The sequence below is a fragment of the Zonotrichia albicollis genome, unplaced genomic scaffold, assembly GCF_047830755.1.
Source record: "Zonotrichia albicollis isolate bZonAlb1 unplaced genomic scaffold, bZonAlb1.hap1 Scaffold_257, whole genome shotgun sequence".
In the NCBI taxonomy this organism is placed as follows: domain Eukaryota; kingdom Metazoa; phylum Chordata; class Aves; order Passeriformes; family Passerellidae; genus Zonotrichia; species Zonotrichia albicollis.
In genome coordinates, this window is record NW_027428429.1 from 4,840,848 (window position 1) to 4,866,850 (window position 26,003).

At 49.5% G+C, this 26,003-nt stretch overlaps 1 protein-coding gene across 1 annotated transcript in view; it reads right to left on the reverse strand.

The window, feature by feature from the left end:
- Window positions 1-20,669: 20,669 nt before the first annotated feature.
- The window catches only part of LOC141727895 (uncharacterized), an 82,444-nt gene continuing 77,110 nt past the window's right edge, over window positions 20,670-26,003 (reverse strand). Inside the window, exon 4 of the mRNA XM_074534184.1 lies at window positions 20,670-20,951. Coding sequence (XP_074390285.1) covers window positions 20,670-20,951 — 282 coding nt within the window. The remainder of the gene's footprint in view (window positions 20,952-26,003) is intronic.

Consider the following 26,003-nt stretch of genomic DNA (forward strand, 5'->3'; position numbering starts at 1 on the left):
AGAACCAAAGGGATCATTGTGATACTCTGGGGCCTGGTGAAACCAAGAGACCTTTGTGACACTGCAGGGCTGCATGGAACCAAAGGCCCATTGTGACATAGCAGGGCCTGATGTCATCAGTGGTCCATTGTGACACTGTGGAGCCAAAGGAGACCACTGGGTCACTGCAAACCCCCAGGGTCCACAGGTCCATTGTGACATTGCAGGGCTCATGGAATAGAGGAGTCAGGGGACATTGTGGGGCCTAGGGAACCACAGAGACCATTGTGACACTGCAAGGCCTCATGGAATCGTTAGGACCATTGTGACACTGCAGGGCCTTCTGGAACCTAGGGGACCCTGTGACATTGTTGGACCCCATGGAAACAAGTGACCATTGTAGCACTGTGGCGTGTCATGGATCCAAGACACCATTGTGACACTGTGGGGCACCACAAAACCAATGGAACATGGAACAGGTTTGGCCATTTTGGCTCCCAGGGGCCACCTGACTGGTCCAACTGACCTTGGCAGGTTGAGGGTCTCTTCTCATCTGCTGCTGAAACACTGGGGCTCTGTACTTTCCTTCCTATAGAAAAGAGCTCTCCTTCTCCCGGTACCCATGGCCAGAACTGGGATTTCACCACCAAATTTCCTTATATCCAGGGATTGTTCCCATAGCAATATTGCCAGGCCAAGTCTGTCTGCCAATAGGTTCACAAGGGTCACCTTTCATCTCTCCCCAAAAAACTGGGGAAGACTGTGTGCTTTCCTTCCTATGGGAAAGAACTGTCCTGCTTCTCCAGGTTCCCATGGCTGAGATTGGGCTCCACCTCCAAAATTCCCTATCTCCAAAGATTGGTCCCAGACAAAATCTGCCTTTACTGACAAGTCTGGCTGGCCTTTGGCTAGTGAGGCTCTCACCTGCCTTCCAAACACTGGGGTTCTGTGCTATGGAATAGAACTGTCCTTCTTGCCCAGGTGCCCATGGCCAGAATTGGGATTTCACCTCCAACGTTACCTATTGTGAAAGACTGGAGGAGATTGTTGGCCAAAAACATTTCATGTGAGGGGAAGGAAGGGGCAGGTCCAGCCTTGCCCTGCCCTATAACCCCAGCCCTGACCTGCCCTGGAACCCCAATCCTCCAGAGCCTCTATCCCAGCCTAGCACTGTCGGCCAGTCCCTGGCACAGCACAGGCAATGCTCCACAGAAGCCTCCAGCCCAGCTCCTGAGGGACCAAATGAGCCCTAGTCCCACCTGGGGGAAGGGTCCACCAAGACCAAGGGGTCTTAAAGGCTGACCAGAAGGCAAGCACACATTTTGACCCCACCTCCTCTTGGAATTTCCATCTGAACAGTGCAGTCCAGGAGTTGGTAGCTATGTGTGTGCTTCTCTAAATCTTTTATGTTTTTCTCTCTTTCTGCATCTTCTTCTGTTTCTGTGCTCCTGCCAATTTTGATTAACATTAAATTGAACAGGCTTAGAGTTTGTGAAGTTGAATGGGCCAAGTCAATGCTTTGAGAAGTGTTTTTTGTTGATTAAATGTCTGTTGTAGTTTGACATGAGAAGAATTTTAAAAAGTATTACAAAACTTTTTCTGTAACTCACAATCTGTTGAACCACTAAGATATTGAACACGCCTCTGTGAAACACAAATGTTAAAGATGAAAAAACCCAGGAACCTCCTCTTTCTTTTCCAATCAACAAAGAAGTAGCAGGCCCTAGCCCTGGCCCCCATCTCAACCAAACCAAACCAAACCAAACCAAACCAAACCAAACCAAACCAAGCAACCCTGCCGTGGGCTGAGCCCCTTCTCCCCTCCTCAGACCACCCCCCGCACTCCCGTTGGCCCCATTCTAACCAAACCAAACCCCAACAACTACCAAACAGGAAAACAAAAGAGACTACAAAAGCCCAACCAGAACAAAGCCAGCCACAGCTATTCAAATCTTTCCATCAAGTCCCCTCTCCCCAACACAACTCAAACTAAAAACCTACAACCCATACAAAATAATCCTACAGCTAAATATTTAAACACCAAAAAAGCCAAAAACTAACCATAAAACCAGTCCTAAAACAACCCAGCCACAACTTCTAGTGCAAGTTAGATGTTAATCTAACAGCAGGTCAGATGTTAATCCTTTCGGTACTTCAATCCTCTCTCAAGTAAAAGAAACAAAAATGCAAGCATATAAAACAACAATATAAAACCATCAAAATCAGTAAAGAAGAAATTAAATCCCAAAAAAAAAGAATAAATACCTTAATCTTAAAACTAAAATCCTCTTATAAACTAAAAAGAAAACACTCTTTTGCTTTAAAACACTTAAAACTATAAAAAATTTTAAAAATAATCAAATTAATATTAAAAAAACCTCCATATTAAAATAAAGAAATGTTAAAATAACTGTAATTTCATCAAATTTTAAACAGCAACAGAAAAGTAATCCAGTACCCCTAAGATATCTTTATCCCCAGAGATAAAAATAATTCTAAAATTAAATAATAAAAACCTTTATCTTTAAATCACTCATCTTTAAAACAATACCCCATAAGTCGACATGGCCCATAAACAAGCTGTAAAAAAGCTTGTAGCAATAAAAACAACTTCGCAACAACAAAGTTCCTCAGACAATTGTTATCCATGACAAAATATGAGCCACAAAACAACTATTCTTTCCTCTTGTAAAAAATCTCCATAACCTTAACAACAAGAGCTACTCTCCCTAAGGCGACTAAAAAAAGACTATTCTAGAAATAGTAAACTAACTACAGATTTTAAGCTTACTTTACTTACATTATTGGTAAAAAAAAAGTTGTAGAGGAAATAAAAGTGTTCTAAAGAGTTTATTTTAATTCTTACTTTTTTTTTCTTTTATTTATTTTAAATAATTTTTTCTTTACACTCTAAAATTTTAAGTCTACTTTAACTTTCTCACAATACTATCTCACAACAAAATAAATACATAAATAATTAACTAACAATAAAACCGACCACATTCATCAATCCATTAATTAAGAAATCCTAAAATTAGAAAAATCCTAAATTAACAAAACAAAACTACTACAATGTAATAATAAATATTTTGCAAAAATTTCTCTGAGTTTTTAAAATTTTCAGTAAAGGCTGTTTGGTTCTTTTGAGCTCCTGAGAATCTCTTGTCAGTATTTCTCCAGGGAGTCCAACTCAGAGTACACAAACAATTGTAATTCCTTTTAAATGTCTCATTGAGGGAGTTTTTTTACTGGATAGGAGTCAGGGCTTGTGTGTCCTGCTTGGCCCAGCCCAGGCAGGGCTTTCCCAGCCACATTCCACACTCCATTTCCCAGCTGGAGCCCCTGGTGCCTCTGAGTTGTGCTGCCCCAGCCCCAGGGACGCTCTCCTTGTCTGCCCATTCCCCCACGGTCTCTGGGCAGGGATGGCCTCAGTGGGGGCTGCTGACATCCTCAGCACCTTGGAGGCTGCTGCTGAATTTTCCGGCTCCAGAGGCTTGTTCAACCTTCAGCTCTTCAGTGCAGGAATTCAGTGTCCCAGAGCTCATTAACATCCAGAACATCTTAACGAGCCAAGCCTCTGGGAATAATTTGATTTAAGTTTTCAAATCTTGTGTGGTTAGTAAAATGGATTTCAGTAGTGTATTCAAAGTGAATATATTTTATTTAAAAAGACAGAAAAGAATTTTTCAGGTCCTGTTAAGGTTTTTTATTCTAATAAATTCATATCTGCAATTTCCAATTGACACTGGATTGAAGAACGTCCTCATGCTGTTTGAATGCATATGCAAATCAAGACCCTTCATGGCTGACAATCAATCAGACTCTGTCCCTACCCCCACTCCACCATTTCCCCCATCCGAGCCCTGGCACTCAGAGCAGCCTTGTGCAAATCTGAGCTCCCTCCAACCCAGGCTGCACCTGCAGCTTTCAGCTCCTTGGCTCCAACTCCCACCTGCTTTCCTTGGAGAAGGAGCTGCCCGAGACACAGAGGGATGCTCATTTCTTGTCAGCCAACAAAGCCAAGGGAAGGCACAGCTCCATCAAATGCAAAAGTCATTCTTCTCCCTTGCTCTGCCCTGCCTCTGATCCCCACAGCCATTCCTGTTTCCATCATCCCTGCATTGCCAGGGACTTTCTGGGACAAGGGAGCTCTGCTCTGGCTACAGAGGTAGGTGCAAGTGCCACCACTGGAGTGGGAACCACAACTGATCACATTTGTGTCCTTTGGGGGGCAGGAACTGGTGACACTCAGAGGCACAGAAAGTTTCTCTTCATGGCCAACAGACCAGAGTGGAACAGGAAACAATTTAATAACAATCATGCTCTTCCCTGAGCTATGTGCAACGTCCCAGCAGTATCTGATGAGTCCACCATCCACAAGTGATTCCTGTACTAGAATTATTTAGACAAACATGGTTCTGTGATGGATGTAAACACAATTAAGTTATTGTATCAGGATGCTCGTCCAGGAGTGGATGCAAAACCACTCAAACGATTCCTGATTTGCAAATCTGTCAGTGGGGGATGGAGAAGGGAGGTCAGGCTGCTTTTGGTGTTGAGGAAATGCTGAAAACAGCCTGACTCATTTCCTCTCCTCGTGTCCTGGCTGATCTCTCCTCTTTCCCCTTCCACCCATTGCCTTTTGGCTCCCATCAGGCCCCCTGGGTGAAGAGATTCTGGCTCTGTGTTCTCCATCCCCTCCTCGCTGGCACTGCCAGGCTGGGATGGAGGAGGAGCCCCTCAGCCTTCCCTGCCCCGGGCTGGACCAGCCCAGCTCCCTCAGCCTCTGCTCACAGCCCAAGGGCTCCAGCCCCACCTTGGAGGCCCTTCCCAGACCCTGCTCCAGCTGCCAGACATCTTTCCTGCCCTGGAACGCAAACCAGGCCTTAGTGACCTGGATAATCCCCGTCCTTGATGTCCTGGCCACACAGCCCTGGCCCCTTGTCCCCATGTCAGGCTCTGGGGTGGATCCTGTGGAACATCCTTTGGTGGAGGCTGTGGCTCCAGGTGGGCTGGGGGGATCCCAGGGACAGGGACCCCGCTAGGCATGAACAGAATTGGACTTGTTGGGAGAAACTGTGAGGGGGAGCTGGGGCAGAGTGACCAACCCAGTGACCTGACAGAGCCCTGCTGGGATGTCACACAGCCCCTCTGTGATGTCACTGCCTACTCCGTGAGGTCACAGCCCATTCGCTAATGTTACACAGCTGGTCCCTGATGTCATAGTATGCCCTGTGATGTCAGAGCTCTGCCTAGTGATGTCACAGCTGGCTCTGTGATGTTCACATAGGCTGTCTGTGATGTCATCCCTTTTCAATGACCTCACCTAACCCACTCTGTGATTTCATAGCCCACTCTGTGACCTCATGTTACCAGATGATAAATTGTCTCCACCAGGTGAACTCACACCTGGAGCTTGTTCTCCAAAACCCCAGGCCTATGGAAACCACACAATGCCCATTGTGTGAGAAGGGGAAGTGGTACTTCAGCAGCCTCAGTGTCCTGGCAGTTCAGCCAGGCCCACTGGTAGTTCACGACTACCAGGGACCACCAGAGAGACCTCAGGACAGAAGAACACATGCGCAATGGGGAGAGGAAATGTGGTAATGATTTTGAGGAAATGATTATCATATGTATTTTTAGTCCAAGACAATCAATGAATATGTGAGCAAAATACAGAATATAAACAGAAACTTTCCTGTACTCAGCATGCAGAGCTTTGGGAGGAGCTATCCCCTGTGCATCCAGCAGAATAAAGAATGCTGCTTCTTAATGCTACACTGGTGTTAAGGAGTTTTCTGTTTTACTAAATGCTTGGTAACCCTCCCACTTCCAAGGAAAGCCCAGTCTTCTGCTGTTCACAAAGAGAGAATGGCTGGTGGCAGATGTGGGGCTCGGAGGCTGCCTGGGGCACAGTGACCATGAAATAATCAAGTTTTCAATGTTCTGGGAAAGAAGGCGGGGCAGCAACAAAACTGCTACACTGGAATTAGGAAGGGAAGACTTTGGCCTGTTTAGGATGCTGATTTGGAGAGTACTGAATCAGGTACTGATGTTTTTAGGGGAAACAGCCCTTAAAAACAAAGGGGTCCAGGAAGGATGGACACATTTCAAGAAAGTAATCTTAAGGGGGAAGGAGCAGCCTGTACCAGTGTGGAAAAAGATAAGCTAGTGAGGAAGATGACTGGCCTGGCTGCCCATGGAGCTTTTGTGGGGAGTCAAGGGAAAAAAGATGGAGCATCACATTTAGACAGAAGGTCAGGCAACTTAGGAAGTGTTTAGGATGTTGTTAGGTCATGCAGAAAGAAAAGCTGAGATGTGAAAGCTGTATTAGAGATTAACCAGGACACTTCTGTGAAAAATAATAGAAAATATTTCTATAAAAAAATTAATAGCAAACAATGGGATAAGGAGAACCTCTACTCTTTATTGGATGCACTGGAGAATATAGAAACTATAGATAAGGAAAGGGCTGAACTACTTAACACCTTATTTGCCTCACTTTTCAATATTAGGACAATTTTTCCTTGAGGACAAGGGTTCTCCTGAGCTGGTAGATGGGCACAGGGAGCAGAACAGCCCCCTGGAAACCAGGAGGAAGCAGCTGGTGACCTGCTGAGCCACTCCGATGCTCACAGGTGTATGGGATCAGATGGGATCCATCCTAGGGGGATGAGGGAGCTGGTGGATGAGCTCCCCAAGCTGCTCTCCATCATTTACCATCAGCACTGGCTCAGCAGGGAGGTCCCAGAGGACTGAAGGTGCCAATGTGAGCCCATCCCCAAGAGGGCTGGAAGGAGGATCTGGGGAACTCCAGGCCTGTCAGCCTGACCTGGCTGCCTGGCACGGTTATGGAACAGATAACCTTGAGTGCCATCACAGGGCACCCACAAGATGGCTGAGGAGTCAGAGCCAGCCAGCGTGGGTTTAGGGGTGGCAGGTCCTGCCTGACCAACCTGGTCTCCTTTTATGACCAGGTGACCCACCTGTCATAAACCTGGATGCAGGAAAGGCTGTGGATGTTGTGTGCGTGGACTCCAGCAAAGCCTTTGACTCTGTCTCTGACAGCATTCCCTGGAAAAGCTGCAGCCTACAGCTTGGGCAGGTTCCCTCCTTGCTGGGACATTTAAGAGCTGGCTGGAGGCTGGGCCCAGAGAGTGGTGGGGATGGTGCTGCATCCAGCTGGTGTCCAGGCACTGGTGGTGTCCCCCAGGGATCTGTGCTGGACCCAGTCCTGTTTAATATCTTCACTGATGATCTGGCTGAGGGGATCAAGTCCACCATTCACAAATTGCAGATGGCACCAATCCAGGTGTGAGTGTGGATCTGCTGGAGGGCAGGACAAGAAGACACAGCCTTAAGCTGCACCAGGGGAGGTTCAGGCTGGACAATAGGAAGAAGTTCTTCACAGAAATGGTGAGTGAGAACTGGAATGGGCTGGCCAGGGGGGAGGTGGCAGAATCACTGTCCCTCTCCATTGGCACTTAGTGGCATGGTCTGGGTGACAAGGCAGTATTAGGGCATTGGTTGGACTTGATGATCCCAAGGGTCTTTTCCAGCCTATTTGATTCTGTCATTCTGTGATGATTGGGACACTCTGGGGCTATTGTGACACTGCAGGGTCTTGTGGAACTAAGAGGACCGCGGTGCCACTGTGCAGCCCCATAGAATCAGGGATACATTGTGCTGCTGTGGGGCCAAATGGAACCAGGGAGTGCCCCATGACACTCTGGGTCGTCGTGGAACCACAGACGCCATTGTGACACTGCAGGGCCTTGTGTAACCAAGGGGTTTCACAATTTTGACACTGGAAAACCATGGAGACCATTGGGAGACTCCAGGGCCCAGTGGAACCAGGGGGCCGTTCTGACACTGCAGGGCCTCATGGAACCAAGGGGACATTGTGACACTGCAGGATTCTGTGTAACCAAGGGACCCCTGTGACACCATGGGGCCTCAAGGGATCTTGAAGAACATTGTGAAACTGTGTGGCCTCGTGGAAACAAGTAGTCCATTGTGACACTGAGGGGACTTGTGGAACCACAGAGACCATGGTGACAGTGTGGGACCTCATGTAACCATGGGGCCATTGTGACACTCTGGGGCCCCATGGAACCAAGGGGCCCCTGTGAAAGTGCAGCACCATCAAGAACATTGCGACACCATGAAGCCCCATGGAACCAAGGATTCCATTGTCACATTTTGTGGCCCCATGGAACCAAGGAGACCAGTGTGACAGTGCAGGGCCTGGTGTAACCAAGAGGCCATTGTGACACTGAGGAACCAACAATATCTTTGCAGATGACACCGAGCTGGATGTGAGTGTTGATCTGCTAGAGAGTAGGAGGGCTCTGCAAAAGGCCCTGGACAGGCTGGATCCAGGGACAAAGTCCAACAAAGTCAGGATTAAAAAATCCAAGGGCCGGGATCTGCTCTTTGGCCACAACAACCCCTGCAGCACTACAGGCTGGGGACAGAGTGGCTAGAAAGCATCCAGGCAGAAAGAGATCTGCAGGGACTGATGGACAGCAGGCTGGACATGAGCCAGCAGTATGCCCAGGTGCCCAAGAAGGTCAATGGCTCCTGGCCTGGATCAGGGATGGTGTGGCCAGCAGGAGCAGAGCTGCTGTGCCAGCCCTGATCTGCCCCCAACTCTGCACACAAGCATTGCTGCTGCAGCTCCAGAGAGGGAACAAAAGGGCATCTCTGCAGAAAACTTCCCTAGGAGATCCTTTAGTTCCTTTAAACCCACCAAGAGTGCAGCCCCTCATTGACACAGTCTGTGGCCACAGGGAAGATGGAGTGAAACAAAATGAGCAATAGAAAAAACTATGGCATTTCTTTGTAGACAATATTATTGAAGTGAAGAGAGACGACCATCCGATTGATGAGCATCGACTCCGTTTATTGACTCAGTCACTTTTTATAACCGTGTTAATTAACTTCATGCATATTGCAAAACCCGAGCTCACAATAGGTCAGAGATAACACACCAACCCCTCCTTTTGTTTCCAATACCAAGATTTGTGTTCTCAAAACTTACTTTTACTTTCCCAAAACAGCCAAAGATAGAATATTCACTTGTTATAAGAAAACTGCCTGAGAACCCTGGTATGAATGGTTCTCAAGGCCTTCATATTTGTCACTTTTGCTTTCCGATACCTTATCCAAGGACAAGATATTTACTTCTTATTAAAAACAACCTGAGAACTCCTGCTGTTTACAGAAGCAGGCTGTGAGAATTTGCTCCTCACAGCTGCCTTCTAAGCCATTTCTGAAAAATCTCCAACAAATATGAGAAAATTACAATAGTGGAAAAGAACCTCCAAAACTGAACCAACAAGATGTATCAAAAACTAGTTTTATTACAAGTGATGTGCAGAAATTAGACAGCAGTTTAATGTTTCTGAAACCATCCAATCATCAGTCTCCACACAGCAGCGTTGAGCTCCTGGTTCCTCAGGCTGTACATGAGGGGGTTCAGGGCTGGAGGCACCACCAAGGGCAGAACTGACAGGGCCACATCCAGGGATGGGGAGGACATGGAGGGGGGCTTCAGGTAGGAAATTGTGGCAGTGCTGAGGAACAGGGAGACCACGACCACGTGAGGGAGGCAGGTGGAAAAGGCTTCGTGCCGTCCCTGCTCAGAGGGGATCCTCAGCACAGCCCTGAAGATCTGCACATAGGAGAAAACCATGAACACAAAACACTCAAGTCCTAAACAGGTACTAGCAGCAATGAGTCCAAGTTCCCTGAAGTGAGATTTGGAGCAGGAGAGCTTTAGGATATGTGGGATTTTAATGAAGAACTAGCCCAGGGAATTGCCATGGCACAGGGGCCAGGAAAATGTGTTGGCTGTGTGCAGCAGTGAACAGAGAAGGGCATTGACCCAGGCAGCTGCTGCCATGTGGGCACAAGCTCTGCTGCCCAGGAGGGTACCATAGTGCAGGGGTTTGCAGATGGACACGTAGCGGTCATAGCACATGATGGTCAGGAGGGAAATCTCTGCTGAGATGAAGAACATAAAGAAAAAGAGCTGAACAGCACATCCTGTGTAGGAGATGGTGCTGGTGTCCTAGAGGGAATTGTGCATGGCTTTGGGGACAGTGGTGCAGATGGAGCCCAGGTCGCTGAGGGCCAGGTTAAGCAGGAAGAAGAGCATGGGCGTGTGCAGGTGGTGGCCGCAGGCTACGGCGCTGATGATGAGGCCGTTGCCCAGGAGGGCAGCCAGGGAGATGCCCAGCAAGAGGCAGAAGTGCAGGAGCTGCAGCTGCCGTGTGTCTGCCAGTGCCAGCAGGAGGAAGTGCCTGATGGAGCTGCTGTTGGACGTGTGCAATGCCTAGGCATGGGGATCTGTAAGGAAAGTAATCATGGAGAAGTTGGGTTTGGAGAGGACTTTAAATATCCCAGCACAGCCTGGGGGCACTTTTCCCCCACTGCCTGCCCAGGGCTCTGCTGCCTGGAGCTGTCCGGGCCAGCAGCTGCTTCCCTGTGCCCAGGGCTGGGCCCTGCCAGTGCTGCCAGAGCCCAGCCCAGCCCTGGGGGCTCAGCTCTGCCTTGCAGACCCCTCCCAGCTCTGGCACTGCCCAGGGGTAACTCTGGCTCTTCATGCTCTGATGGCAACATCAGAGCAACCCAGAGGAGGCTGGAAAAGTGACACTGATTCTACTTCTAAGGGGCCCTCTGCTGATTGCTTTAACTGCCCGGTTTATTCAGATCTGTGAGATTTTTTTTTTTAAATTCTCAACTTGAACTGGGAGATGAATATCTATATGCAGTTTCCCATCCAGGCAACCCAGAGCAATAGATTAAAAAAGCAGGATTTTCCCTTTTATGCAGTCCTTGCCTTGCTGTGGTCCCTGTATAATCCACTTTGAAATTTTCTGCAGTTAAATGCCAAGCTGGTAGCAATCCTGAACAATGCAGCATCCTCACCACAGTGGGAGAACTTTTCCAAGCCGTACCAGCTGTCTCCTCACACTCAGATCCTTTCCCCCAGTGCTGGGAGCAGCTGCCAGGACTGGCTGAGAGCTGTCCCTGGCAGCAGCAGAGTCCCTTCCCCACCACAGCGCCCAGGGCTGCAGGACCCTGCTCTTCACGACAGCCCTGGGCTCCCCTGGCTGCTCTGCACAAGAGACAATCACAGAATGTACTCACAGGGTCTGTAGGCATTGGGATGTTCCAGGTTTAGGAGATGGCTCCAGGAGCTGCAGCTGCATTGTCCTGCAGCCAGAGGTTCCTGTGCCAAGGGCTGGCAGTGATTCTGCCCCAGGCACTTCTCAGCCCCTTCCCACTCCTGACTGATTGGAGCTCTCTTTGGCTCTCTGCTGTGCTCAGGGTGGCTGCAGGCAGTGCCCCAGCCCTGCTGGGCTGGCAGAAGTGCTGCTCATCAAGAGAAATGTGCTTTTGAAGCTCTTCTTGGTTACCAGGAGCTGCCTCTGTGCCAGGAACGAAGCCCAGCTCAGCAGCACAGACACAGCACAAGGACTTCAATGAGCCTCTGGGGCTTTGTACTCAGGCCTTCAACATCAGTCCCTGAGAGGGAGCTGAAGAAACCGCTCCAGAACTTCAAGCCAGAATACAACTCCAAACTTTCTTGGACTTTTAATGGGTCCCACTGAGGGACACCACTGAGAAAGTGTCCCCAGGCCCCAGGCAGAGCAGAGAACTGGAGGTAGTGGTGACAGGAGGGCACAGAGAGAAGCCAAGTCTTGGTGCCATGGGGCACAGCAGGGTCTGTGTCATTAAGGGCTGTGAGGAGATACCTTGTCCGGAGGCCTTGGGGCCTCCTGGCACAGCCCCAGCCAGGGTGAGCACTTTCAGCCCCTTGTCCTGCCCTCAGCATCCCCCCCTAGTCCACATCCCAGTGGCCTCAAGGATCTGCTGGAAGGAGTCCCTGGGGAGCCTTGCTCAGGAATGGCCCTGGGGGCTCCTTAATGCTCCCTGCAGTGACTGCAGGTTTTTCAAATGACTTTGGGTTTGGCTTTTGCCTTGGAGTCTCTTAGAGGTTTGTGCAATCATGGGCTCCAATTATCTGCTGTAATTAATCCCTGGAAAGGCTTTGTCAGTAACAACACTCTGTGGGGCTCATTAATGCTTCAAGGTACTTCAGTTCTTTTAAGGTACTTGAGTTTCCCTTTTGATACAGACTCTGTGAGAGGTATGTGCAATCATGGCCCCAATTCTCTGCTTTAATGAGTCCCTTGAGAGCTTTGTACTGACACTCAGTGGGGCTCATTAATGCCTTGAGATACTCTGAGGAAAGTGAAGGGAGACGAGCACATCCTAGCAATGATCTTTCTCTCACATTTATTGATCCAGTTTACATACTTTCATAGTAGTGTTAATTAGGCTCATACATATTGCAAAAACTGAGCTCTTCATTGGTTACAGATTTCATGTCAACCCCTCCTTTGTTGCTAACACCTGTGGCTTTCTTGTTGAGACTAATACTTGTTTTTTATCGTGCTGCTGACTACATTCAAGGACTCCATGTTTTCCACCATGTTTTTCTCATCATTTAACCAGGCACACAATGTTTTTGTTCTTCTCGTAATCAGAAGGCTGAGAACTTACTGCTTACAACTGCGTTTTAGTGGTTAACCAGCTGTATATGATCATGGCCCTTTTCTATAAGCCACGTCTGAACAAAACTCTCCAACAATACTCAAGGTTTTTAAGGTGCTTTATGGATTTCAGAATACTTTTAGGTACTTTTAAGGTGTTTCCTTCCCCCACTGAGTCCGTGAGAGGTTTTTGTACCATCCTGGCTGCCAATTCTCTCCTCCAAGGAGTCCATGAGGAACCGGTTTTGGGTATCTTCCCCCTTTCTGTTGTACAACAAAGATTGAACGGTAAGAATTTTGTAAGACTTTCTAAAATCATCCAAACAAATGTGGGACAATTAACAATACAACAACAACAACCACTAACAGAATGAATAGTCCTGTTTTAGCTCGCAGTCACCCAACTGTTTACTCCCTTGGATTGGAAGAGTTTTTTGACTCAGTCTTTGTTTTTGACTTGATGCTTCTTGAACCCTTCCTTCAGTACCTGAATGCTCTTGTGAATCGACTCGCTGTGGCTGGAGAGGTTCATGCAACACATGCCCTCAGAGTCTACACAGCCACGCCCATGTGCCCTGAGTAAAAACTCTATCGCTGTTCTGCAAGGTGGCATGTCTGATGGTCCCTATGTCTGAGAGCAGGCCACTCAATGTGAGGGAGGTAGCATTGGCTTGCTTACTTAACAGGTACCCAGGATGGTCTAATTATCCTAAAGCTCTAGCTGCAGCCACCCAGGGTAGTCCAAATTGGGGGTGCTACCATCCGATACCTGGATTAAAGCTTTCAAAGCCATCTCTTTGATATCATCCAATACTTCTCTGGCAATACCTACTGCTTGGTCATCTGGTAGGCTGTGCTGTCTTCTCCAGCTAGATGGTTGATTGTCAATTCCGCCCTTGCCTCATTTTTAGCATAGTCTGCTAATAATTGATTTAGTAAACACTTCCATCTCCCTTCCCGCAGGGTGTATTCTGTAGGTGACAACAACATGGTCATATTATATTTTAAATCATAGGGGTTAAGACATGTAAACATGGCCCTCATTAGGCCATTAAAACAAGGTAATTCCTTCCTGTGGTCTTTACCTGCCCTACACAGATCCCTGATATCCCTGTAAACCAATGGCTGATATCTGGGATTCTGCCCCCTTCTTTCATAACATACCAGGGCAATGAGAATTTTGAGAATATTTGCCAGTCTCCTTCCTTAACTGCTTCTTTCCGGATCCTTTCCCAGGGATCTTCTGGGGTTGAGGGGCGAGGTGGCTGTGAAGAGTCCCAACTGTCTTCTGGGGAGGAAGACTAACTTGGAGCAGAAACATTTGGGTAAGAAATAGTGTGACAGTTGGGCTTAGTATCTTTGACCCTGGGGGTTATACTGTTGCCGTAGGGTGAGGCGAAGGGCACTGCCATTTTGTCAGGTGTTGGGAAGGAAGGGCCTTGATTTAGGATGGCAGACTTCCGGAGTGGCCTTCTGGAGGCATGTCCCAGGGTGGAGGTGGAATGATTGAGAGTGGGCCATGACCCGCAGTTGAGGGGGTGGAATCTGGAGGTTCATTCAGGGCAGAAGAGAAGGTTGTGGTAGCAGGAAGTGGAGGAGCCAAGATGGAGGGAGGATGGTCGGGCACCTGAGCGACATTCATGCTCCTTCTGTCTTGAGTCTCCAGGACATGATGCTCAAAGACCGTGGGGCCATTGCCATCTTGGACCATCGTGGAAGGTCTGAAAAAGGCAGGGTTAAGGGGAGGTCCTGAGTTAGGAGTGACACAGGGATTGAGTTTTCAAAACACTGCTTGGTGGTGAATGGTCTCAAGGATGGTATGGAAGATGGGGAGCGTGCAGGGTACAACGGGGTCCTTTTTGGTTGAAAGGTTGTACAATTTAACTCCCACTGAGTCCCAAAATTCAGTGGTATGGATTTCATCAGCAGAGGCATCTGGAAAATTTTTAATGATCCACCTCATGATTGACTTTAATTCATTCTTTGAAAATATATTGTCATGATCAGTGAGAATTAACTTAAAGCATCCACATATGCTCTTTTCTACTTTGGACATCTGGCTGCCCATTCTTCTCTTTCTCCACTTTAGGCGGAACAGCCACCAGAACAGAACAAATCAATAATTGGACGTGGGTGCATATTTTAAAAACACAGTGGCAAAATGGGCAAAAAATGTCTTGCATTTCCCCAAAACCCACCTGCAATCCTATGCAGGTGAAATCATCGTTGTCCCTGCCGATCCTGGGCAAGGGCCCTCAAAGCAACGATGAATCTGCCAGGCCCGGCACAATCCAAAATCCCAGGGAGCACTGGCCTATCCATCAGCTGAGCCCAGCTGACGTGACTGACACAGGGAGCCCTGAATGTCACGGTCGCTGTCTGGGCACCAAATGTCACAATGAGAGTGGCTGCGACAAACCTCTCTGGTTCCCTGACTTCAGGGCAAGGGTTCAGAAATGAATAGGAGCGTGTTCAATGGAGTTTCCCAGAAAGAACTTCATTAATGGGGTGAAAAACAATAATCGTGGAGAAGTCGAGCACAGTATGAGGTGCAGGATCCAAAGACCTGAGACAACAACATTTGCACTTGAGGGTAGAACACTCTAGAACAATAACCATCTAGGTGAAACAAGTAACCAATAGGGAAGCAGAACTTGGAACGTTTAGCATAATGACACTAAAAGCTTATGGGGGAACTCTCAAGCTCATCCTAAGTTAAATGAATGATTCTTGGGACTTGAAACACACGTCTGATTCTTTCAAAGTAAAATCAGGCTGATTCTGAGTTACAGCCGGGTTAACTTTCAAACCACTGCTTTGCACTGCCCCTTGGGACCATGTGGCCCAACAGAGCCACAATGATGTCCTTGGTTCCACAAGGCTCCACAGTGTCACAATGATCCCTTGGATCCATGGTGCTCTGCAGTGTCACAATGGCCCCTTCATTTCACAAGGCTCCCAAATGTCACTTTGGTCTCCATAGGAAGGAAACCATGGAGCTCCATTTTTCAAGAGCTGAAGAACGGCACCCACCAGATGCCAAGGCAAGCCTGACCTGTCTGTCCTGGCAGGTTTGCTTGGAGCAGCCCTTGGATATTCAAAATTATGAATGTGGAATCCTAATTTTCGACATTTGTGCCTGGAGAAGGACGATTTTTTCCATACAAAGAAAAGCACAGAGCCCTTTCCAGTGTTTGGAAAACAGGTGGGTGCTGCCCCTCAGGAGTTAAAGACCAGCCAGACGTGTCTGTCCTGGTGGCTTTTGTCTGGCAGCAATCCCTGGATGCACAGAAATTTGGAGGTCAAATCCAAGTTTGGGCCATGAATATCTGGAAAAGATGGACAGTTCTTTTCCATACAAAGAAAAGCTCAGAGCCCCAGGGTTTCAGGGGCAAATGGGAGTGGCCTTCCACATTCCAAGGTCAGCCAGATCTGTCAGGTGACCCCTGGGAGACCAAGGCAGCCACACCTATTTCATGTTCCCTTGGTTCCAGAGGGGCCCTGCAGTGTCACAATGTATCCTTGCTTCCATGAGGCCTTGCAGTGCCACAATGGTTCTCTTGCTTCCATGATGCCCTCAGGTGTCATAATGGCCCCTTGATGTCGGAGCGAAGGGAGACTGAGCACATCCTATTGATGATCATTGAGTCTCAACTTTATTGATCTGGCTTACATGCTTTTTTAGTAGTGTTAATTAAGCTCATACATATTGCAAAAGCTAAGCTCATCATTGGTTACAGATTAAATGTCAACTCTTCCTTAGTGGCTACATTCTCAAAATGCCTGTGGTTTTCTTGTTGAGGCTAGTACTTGTTTTTACATCCTGCTATTGTTGTCTTACTACCTGCTCAAGGACACAGTGTTGATGTTTTCTTGTAATCAGAAGGCTGAGAACTTACTGCTTACAGCTGCATTTTTACTGCTTAACTAGCTGTATATGATCATGGCCTTTTTTCTCAAGCCACGTCTGCACAAAACTCTCCACACCTTGATTACACAAGTCCTTAAGGATCTTAATAGTCTCCCTGGTTCCACATCATGGCCCCACAGAGTCATAATGGTCTATTGGTTCTATGAAGCCTCACTGTGTCCAATGGCCCCTTGGTTCCATTGGGGCCCTGTAGTGCAACAATGATTCCCTTGGTTCCACAAGTTTCCATAGTGTCACAACAGCTCCTTCCCTCCATGAGGCCCTGCAGGGACACAATGGTCTCCATAATTCCATGGGGCCTTGCAATTACACAATGCTCCCCATAGATCCACGGTGCTTTGCAGGATCACAATGGCCCTTTAGCTCCACGGGCCCCTGAAGTGCAGCAATGACCTCTTGGTTCCACAAAGCCCTGCTGCTTCACACTGGCCCCTTAGGACCATGCGGTCCAACAGAGCCACAAAGATGTTCTTGGTTCCATGATGCCCCACAGTGTCATAGTATTCCCTTGGATCCATGGTACACTGCAGGGTCACAATGTTCCCCTTGGTTCCCCTTTCACAATGGTCTCCATAGGAAGGAAACAAGTGAACTCCAGCGGTGCAGAGGCAGATGAGAGGCATTCACCAGAGGTTAAGTCTAGCCAGACTTGACTGTACAGGCAGATTTGTTCTGGGAGTAACCCTTGGATATAGGGAATTTTAGAGGCAGAATCCCAGTTTTGGCCATGGGTGCCTAGACAAGAAAGACAGTTCTTTCCCAGAGGAATAAAAGCACAGGGGCCCAGTGCGTCATGGTCAGATGGGAAGTGGCCTTTGACATGTCAGATTCAATGGGACCTGTCAGACAGCCCCCAGGAGGCCAAATCAGGCAGACCTGTTCCTTGTTCCATTGATTTCATGGGTCCTAACACTGTCACAATGGTCTCCTTGATTCCATGAGGTCTGGCAATGTCACAATGGCTTCTTGGTTTCATGAGCCCCAACAGAGTCACAAGGGTCCATTGGCCCCACGCAGCCCTCCTGTGAAACAATGGCTCCTTCTTTCTATTTAAATCAATCACAATAAAACCACAGTTTGATCATTGATCCTTGCTTCCATAGGGCCCATGATTTGCACAATGGTCTCCTTGATTCCATGATTACTGGATTGCAGAGTCTCACCATGGTTTCCTTGGATCTCCATTGTCACAACTGACCCATGGTTCCATGAGGTTCCGCAGTGTCATGTGGTCGCTGTCAGAGGCTGGATGAGATAGATGTCCCGAGACACCTTGGGATGCTCAGAATGCCCGTGTGGAGCCAGGGCTGGGTCAGGCCTTGGTTTGTGGTGGAACAGAGCCCCGCCCCCAGCCCTGGCCTGGCAGAGCTGTCAATCACACAGCAAATGCTGTGCTAACCCAGCGCTGATTGGCTGAGCTGTCAATCAATCACACACTAGCAGCTGGTGCTACCCTGGCTCATATTGGACAAGCAATTGGCAGTCCCATCCCAAGGGCAGGCCCATGAAGGCCCAGGGAGTTTAAAGCCAGAGCACTAGGCCAGCCCATGATCTGAATCCTGTCTTCTCTTGGGGTTTTTCTGTTAGCGATGCTGGAACCCCAGTAGCTGGTACCTATGTGTGTGTCTTTCTGTGGATCTTCTGATTTTCTGTTGTTCTCTATTTCTTCTCCTTCTAATCCTGCTTACCTGGAACATTTCTGGGTAACTTCACATGTTAAGGGTTAACAGATTTTAGGCTAAATGTCTGGGAATCCAGGGCACAGGGAATATTTCTCTGTCTGCTCTGAGGCATGCTGACCCCCAGAGAAAAACTGCTTTTGACCTTTTCCCGTGGAGAGGACTTACAAGACTTTGAGATAGATTAGAATTTACCAAAGTGTGAAATAAATAATAGAGAATAGTATAGTACGTCACTTGGGTGAGAAATTTAGGTTTTGAGATTTTTAGTATGGTGTAGAAATGAAGCAAGATGGAGGAATTGGTGTGTTGTCCCTGTCTTCTTCTTCATCTAGTCCATTTTCTACAGTGTTGGTGGCAGAGGGTGATTGTTCAAGGAAAGCACAGTGCAGACGTTATATGGACAGTCAAGGGATGAATTATTGGTCAATAAGTCGAAATAACGCAGGTTTTAATAGTTAATTGGATGAGATAATGTTAAAAGATCTTGAAACTGTATATTTTGGGGGCATTTTGTGGTGCTTTTCCAGTGCACTGAGCCTGGTGTGGACAGCAATGCAAAACTTCAGATAAGCTAACAATAAAGAAGAAGATGAAGACTAAAAAAGTCCTGTGCATCTCCTTTTACCTAGCACAGAACTGCTAGTGGAGGGTTTCCCCCATCCAGGGAGCCCCCAGAAGGGCCCAACATAAAACAAACATCAATAACTGGTGTTATCCAAGTGGATTTTTGAGGAAACACTTGGCTGACAATGTTTGTTATAAGTTGGATTTTTCCATAAAATTGTTTCCTGAAGGGTGTTGTCTTAATTGCCACTCACGTGAAATGTGTTGATCAAAGGACCAGTAAGGTCCACCCATAGATACGCAAGGTATAAAAGAAGAGGATTGAATAAATGGGTGGCTTTCAGCCCTTAGCCTTCTGATCTGGGTCTGCGTCATCTCTGACTCAACAGGGATGTTTGGGGATCTCTGGGGGATATTGGGGATCCTTTCTGCACCTCGAGACCCAAAAGGAGTTTCTCTAATAAATTTTGCCTGAAGCTCCCACTGTGCCCATGACAGCAACCCCTGTCATGGGGTTTCCCAGTTTCTGGGAGATCCCGGCTCTTTGGCAGCCTGGGGACTCCTGGGATGTCACCATGGAGCCTCCGTGAGTGCCTGTGACAGATCGGTGCCTTTGCAGCCCAAGGTCCCCTGGGATGTCACCATGGCTGTGACTGCCTCTGACCACAGGGCTCTTTACCATCCCCAGAAAGCCCTGGGAGGTCTCCATGGAACCCCTGTCTCTGCCTGTGACATTCCAGCTCTGGAACAGCCTGGAGACTCTTGGAAAGTCCCCATGGAACCCCTCTGAGGGCCTTTGACAAATCTGATACTTGGGAGTCAACTATCACCAGGACCCTGTTGCTATGGTCAGTTTCCATGGCAACCATCAACAGCCCCCCTGTTGCTATGGTCAGTCCATCAGCACCTCCATGGAGACCCCATGCCAGGGGTGGTTGCCATGGACACCAGCTCAGGCCTGTAGCCAGAGCCCGTTCCCATGGCAACCATTGGCAGCTTCATCCCCAGGCTCATGGGATCCCAAAACCACAGAATTGGCTGAGCTGGGAGGGACCCATCAGCATCCTCCAGTCCAACTGCTGGCCCTGCACAGGACACCCCAACAATGCCAGCCTGGGCCTGGCAGCAATGTCCAAACTCTACTGGATCTCAGAGAGCCCTGGAGCTGGGACCTTTCCCTGGGGAGCCTGGGCAGGGCCCCAGCAGCCTCTGGGCAAAAACCTTTTCCTGACATTCAACCTGAGCCTGCCCCAACTCAGCTGCAGCCGTTCCCTCCACTCCTGTCCCTGGGCACCAGGGGGAAGAGGTTCCCACAGCCCCAGCCAGGGACCCGCTCCCAAGGCTGTTGCCATGGCCACCAGGGCTGGCACCAGCTGGGATGCTCAGTTTCCACGGGCTGGGGTTCAGAAATGGGATTCCCCAATTTCCTTCCCCCCCTAAAATGACACTGCCCTCGCTGCCCTCCCACCTCCCATGGAAAGCACAAAAGGCAAAGATCCTGGGCTGGGATAAGAACAATTTTTTGGGAACAGCAATGAGATAAGGAACAAATGGAACAGAAACAATATTGATAAGAGAAGGAATAAATAAAACTTTGAGAGGGAAAACTAGGACCACAACTCACCAGGTCTGACTGGCCACAATTTCCCCTGCCTGGAAAAGACACCCATCTCCTCAGGGAGAGTGAAAAAGAGAGAGAGAGAGAGAGTTCCTTTCCTTCCTGTGGCAATGACTTGAGGTGGGAGTGAATGTAATGACAGGGCCATGGCCAGACCCTCATGTTTTTCAATGCCAAATCATGTCATTGGGAGGGGCAGGAAAAGGGACAACTGTCTTCCCAGCATGGATCACAGGGGAAATGGATCCCCAGGGCTCTTCCCAACGTGGGACCTCCAATAGGGAAAGAAGCTGGGGCTGGGCATGAAGATCTTCCTGCAGTTGGGGCACTCACAGAATTTCCCTTTTTGCTGACTCCATTGGTGTCTTGTCAAGGCCGAGCTCCTGAAGAAGCTCTTCCCATGATGTGGAGAACTTGTAGTGCCTCTCCCTAGTGTGGATATGCTGGTGGGTGATGAGGGTGAATTTATTCTTGAAGCCCTTCCTGCAGTCAGGGCAGCGGAATGGCCTCTCCGGGTTGTGAATCCGCTCATGCAGGTGGAGATTTGTGCTGGTCCGGAACCTCCTCCCACAGGTGGGGCACTCATAGGGCTTCACCTCTGTGTGGATGCGCTGGTGGATAATGAGGTAGGAGTGGCGCTTAAAGCCCTTCCCACACTCAGGGCAGCAGAAGGGCCTCTCCTCGGTGTGAATCCGCTGGTGGGAGAGGTAATTGGAGCTGGTCCGAAATGTCTTCGGACACTTGGGACACGCGTAGGGCCTCTCCTCAGTGTGAATGCGTTTGTGGACAATGAGGTGAGAGCTGCACCTGAAGCGCTTCCCACACTCCCCACACTCGTAGGGCCTCTCCCCAGTGTGGATGCGTTTGTGGGTGATCAGGGCACTGTGCCATCTGAAGCTCTTCCCACACTCCAAGCACTTGTAGTGCCTCTCTCCATCATGAAGCTGCTCATGCATCACCAGTTCCAAACTCTGGCTGAAGCTCTGTCCACCTTTCTGGATCAGGGTGGGTCTTTCTTCCTCAGAGCACACTGGGCTGTGTTTAGAGCCCCTCCCCTTGAGGGATCTCTGGGACTTTTCCTCACCACTGGATTCCTGTGCACTGGAGCTGCTCAAAACAGCCTCTTTCACAAGGTTCTGCCGTGGAGATTTTTCCTCCATAATCTCCATCCTTGGCTTCTTGTCTGGGGGAGGAAGGACAAGTTGAGGATGGGATTCACCTCCGTACCAGAGGGAAGGGGAAGGAGATTCCCTTAGAGCAACCCCTCCAGGACAGCGTTGGCAGCAGGGTTGTCCATCAGCCGGGGGCCATGCTGGGATGGAAGGTGGAACAGGAGGGAGGGGGAAAGGGGCACTGACTTCCTCCTCACCTGCCTGGGTATCCCAGGGCTCCTTCCTCTTCTTCACAGCCTCCTCCTCCATCAGCTCAAGACCTGGGAAAGGGAAATCCTGCTCTGGGAAGAATACAAAGGGTGCGCATATTGTCTTTTGTTCCGGGGGCTGAGCTGGTTTTGAAGATGGAGCAGGAGAGAGAGGGAATAGGGCACTGACCTCTTCCTCACCTGCCTGGGTATGACAGGGCTCCTTCCTGTTCCTCGCAGCCTCCTCCTCCATCAGATCAAGACTTGGGAATGGGAAATCCTGTTCTGGGAAGAAAACAAAGGGTGCGCACATGGTCTTTTGTCCCGGGGGCTGTGCTGGTTTTTGAGATGGAGCAGGAGAGACGGGGAATAGGCCACTGACTTCCACCTCACCTGCTTGGGTATCCAAGGGCTCCTTCCTGTTCCTCCCAGCCTCCTCCTCCATCAGATCAAGACTTGGGAATGGGAAATCCTGTTCTGGGAAGAAAACAAAGGGTGCGCACATGGTCTTTTGTCCCGGGAGCTCTGCTGGGCTGGGAGATGGAGCAGGAGAGAGGGGCAATAGGGCACTGACCTCATCCTCACCTGCCTGGGTATGACAGGCCTCCTTCCTGTTCCTCGCAGCCTCCTCCTCCATCCAATCAAGAATTGAGAATGGGAAATCCTGTTCTGGGAAAAAAACAAAGGGTGCGCACATTGTCTTTTGTTCTGGGGGCTGTGCTGGTTTTTGAGATGAAGCAGGAGAGAGAGGGAATAGGGCACTGACCTCTTCCTCACCTGCCTGGGTATGACAGGGCTCCATCCTGTTCCTCGCAGCCTGCTCCTCCACCTGATCAAGGTTTGTTAATGGGAAATCCTGTTCTGGGAGGAAAACAAAGGGTTCGCACATGGTCGTTTGTTCCGGGGGCTTTGCTGGGCTGGGAGATGGAGCAGGAGAGAGGGGCAATAGGGCACTGACCTCTTCCTCACCTGCCTGGGTATGACAGGGCTCCTTCCTGTTCCTCGCAGCCTCCTCCTCCATCCAATCAAGAATTGAGAATGGGAAATCCTGTCCTGGGAGGAAAACAAAGGGTTCGCACATGGTCGTTTGTTCCGGGGGCTGTGCTGGGCTGGGAGATGGAGCAGGAGAGAGGGGCAATAGGGCACTGACCTCTCCCTCACCTGCCTGGGTATGACAGGGCTCCTTCCTGTTCCTCGCAGCCTCCTCCTCCATCCCGTCAAGAACTGGGAATAGGAAATCCTGTTCTGGGAGGAAAACAAAAGGTGCGGACATTGTCGTTAATTCCGGGGTTTGTGCTGGTTTTGGAGACAGAGCAAGAGAGAGGGGGAATAGGCCACTGACTTCCTCCTCACCTGCCTGGTTATGACAGGCCTCTTTCCTGTTCATCGCAGCTTCCTCCTCCATGAGATCAAGGCTTGGAAATGGGAAATCCTGTTCTGGGAAGAAAAGAAGGGGTGCGAATATTGTGTTTTGTTCCGGGGGCTGTGCTGGTTTTTGAGATGAAGCAGGAGATGGGAGGAAAGGGGCACTAAGTTCCTCCTCACCTGCCTGGGTATCAGAGGTCTCTTTCCTATTCCTTGCAGCCTCCTCCTCCATCCAATCAAGACTTGGGAAATGCTGTTCTGGCAAGAAAAGAAAGGGTGAGCATATTTTCTTTTGTTCCGGGGGCTGTGCTGGTTTTTGAGATGGAGCAGGAGAGAGGGGCAACAGGGCACTGACCTCTTCCCCACCTGCCTGGGTATGACAGGGCTCCTTCCTGTTCCTCTCAGCCTCCTCCTCCATCCAATCAAGAATTGAGAATGGGAAATCCTGTTCTGGGAAAAAAACAAAGGGTTCGGACATTGCCGTTAATTCCGGAGGTTGTGCTGGTTTTGGACACGGAGTAAGAGAGAAGGGGAATAGGGCACTGACTTCCTCCTCACCTGCCTGGGTATGACAGGCCTCCTTCCTGTTCCTCGCAGCCTCCTCCTCCATCCAATCAAGAACTGAGAATGGGAAATCCTGTTCTGGGAAGAAAACAAAGGGTTCACACATGGTCTTTTTTTCCAGGGGCTGTGCTGGTTTTGGAGATGGAGCAGGAGAGAGGGGCAATAGGGCACTGACCTCTTCCCCACCTGCCTGGGTATGACAGGGCTCCTTCCTGTTCCTCGCAGCCTCCTCCTCCATCAGATCAAGACTTGGGAATGGGAAATCCTGTTCTGGGAAAAAAACAAAGGTTTCGCACATTGTCTTTTTTTCCGGGGGCTGTGCTGGGCTGGGAGATGGAGCAGGAGAGAGGGGCAATAGGGCACTGACCTCTTCCCCACCTGCCTGGGTATGACAGGGCTCCTCCCTGTTCCTCTCAGCCTCCTCCTCCATCCAATCAAGAATTGAGAATGGGAAATCCTGTTCTGGGAAAAAAACAAAGGGTTCGGACATTGCCGTTAATTCCGGAGGTTGTGCTGGTTTTGGACACGGAGTAAGAGAGAAGGGGAATAGGGCACTGACTTCCTCCTCACCTGCCTGGGTATGACAGGCCTCCTTCCTGTTCCTCGCAGCCTCCTCCTCCATCCAATCAAGAACTGAGAATGGGAAATCCTGTTCTGGGAAGAAAACAAAGGGTTCACACATGGTCTTTTGTTCCGGGGGCTGTGCTGGTTTTGGAGATGGAGCAGGAGAGAGGGGCAATAGGGCACTGACCTCTTCCTCGACTGCCTGGGTATGACAGGCCTCCTTCCTGTTCCTTGCAGCCTCCTCCTCCATCAGATCAAGACTTGGGAATGGGAAATCCTGTTCTGGGAAAAAAACAAAGGGTTCGCACATGGTCTTTTGTCCTGGGGGCTCTGCTGGGCTGGGAGATGGAGCAGGAGAGAGGGGCAATAGGGCACTGACCTCTTCCTCACCTGCCTGGGTGTGACAGGGCTCCTTCCGTTTCCTCGCAGCCTCCTCCTCCATCCAATCAAGAATTGAGAATGGAAAATCCTGTTCTGGGAAGAAATCAAAGGGTGCACACATTGTCTTTTGTTCTGGTGGCTGTGCTGTTTTTTGAGATGAAGCAGGAGATATGAGGAAAGGGGCACTGACCTCTTCCTCACCTGCCTGGATATGACAGGCCTCCTTCATGTTCCTTGCAGCCTGCTCCTCCATCCAATCATGAATTGGGAATGGGAAATCCTGTTCTGGGAAAAAAACAAAGGGTGCGCACATTGTCTTTTGTCCCGGGGGCTGTGCAGGTTTTTGAGATGGAGCAGAAGAGAGGTGGAATAGGGCACTGACCTCTTCCTCACCTGCCTGGGTATGACAAGGCTCCTTACTGTTCCTCGCAGCCTCCTCCTCCACCCGATCAAGGTTTGTTAACGGGAAATCCTGTTCTGGGAAGAAAAGAAAGAGTGAGCATATTTTCTTTTGTTCCGGGGGCTGTGCTGGTTTTTGAGATGGAGCAGGCGAGAGGGGGAGTAGGCCACTGACTTCCTCCTCACCTGCTTGGGTATCCAAGGGCTCCTTCCTGTTCCTCCCAGCTCCCTCCTCCATCAGATCAAGGTTTGTTAACGGGAAATCCTGTTCTGGGAAGAAAACAAAGGGTGCGAACATTTTCTTTTGTTCCGGGGGCTGTGCTGGTTTTGGAGATGGAACAGGAGAGAGGGGCAATAGGGCACTGACCTCATCCTCACCTGCCTGGGTATGACAGGCCTCCTTCCTGTTCCTCGCAGCCTCCTCCTCCATCCAATCAAGAATTGAGAATGGGAAATCCTGTTCTGGGAAGAAAACAAAGGGTTCGGACATTCCCGTTAATTCCGAGGGTTGTGCTGGTTTTGGAGACGGAGTAAGAGAGATGTGGAATAGGGCACTGACTTCCTCCTCACCTGCCTGGGTATGACAGGCCTCCTTCCTGTTCCTTGCAGCCTCCTCCTCCATCAGATCAAGACTTGGGAATGGGAAATCCTGTTCTGGGAAAAAAACAAAGGATTCGCACATTGTCTTTTGGTCCGTGGGCTGTGCTGGGCTGGGAGATGGAGCAGGAGAGAGGGGCAATAGGGCACTGACCTCTTCCTCACCTGCCTGGGTATCAGAGGGCTCCTTCCTGTTCCTCACAACCTCCTCCTCCATCCAATCAAGAACTGAGAATGGGGAATCTTGTTCTGGGAAGAAAACAAAGGGTTCACACATGGTCTTTTGTTCCAGGGGCTGTGCTGGTTTTTGGGATGGAGCAGGAGAGAGGGGGAATAGGGCACGTACCTCTTCCTCACCTGCCTGGGTATGACAGGGCTCCTTCCTGTTCCTCGCAGCCTCCTCCTCCACCCGATCAAGGTTTGTTAACGGGAA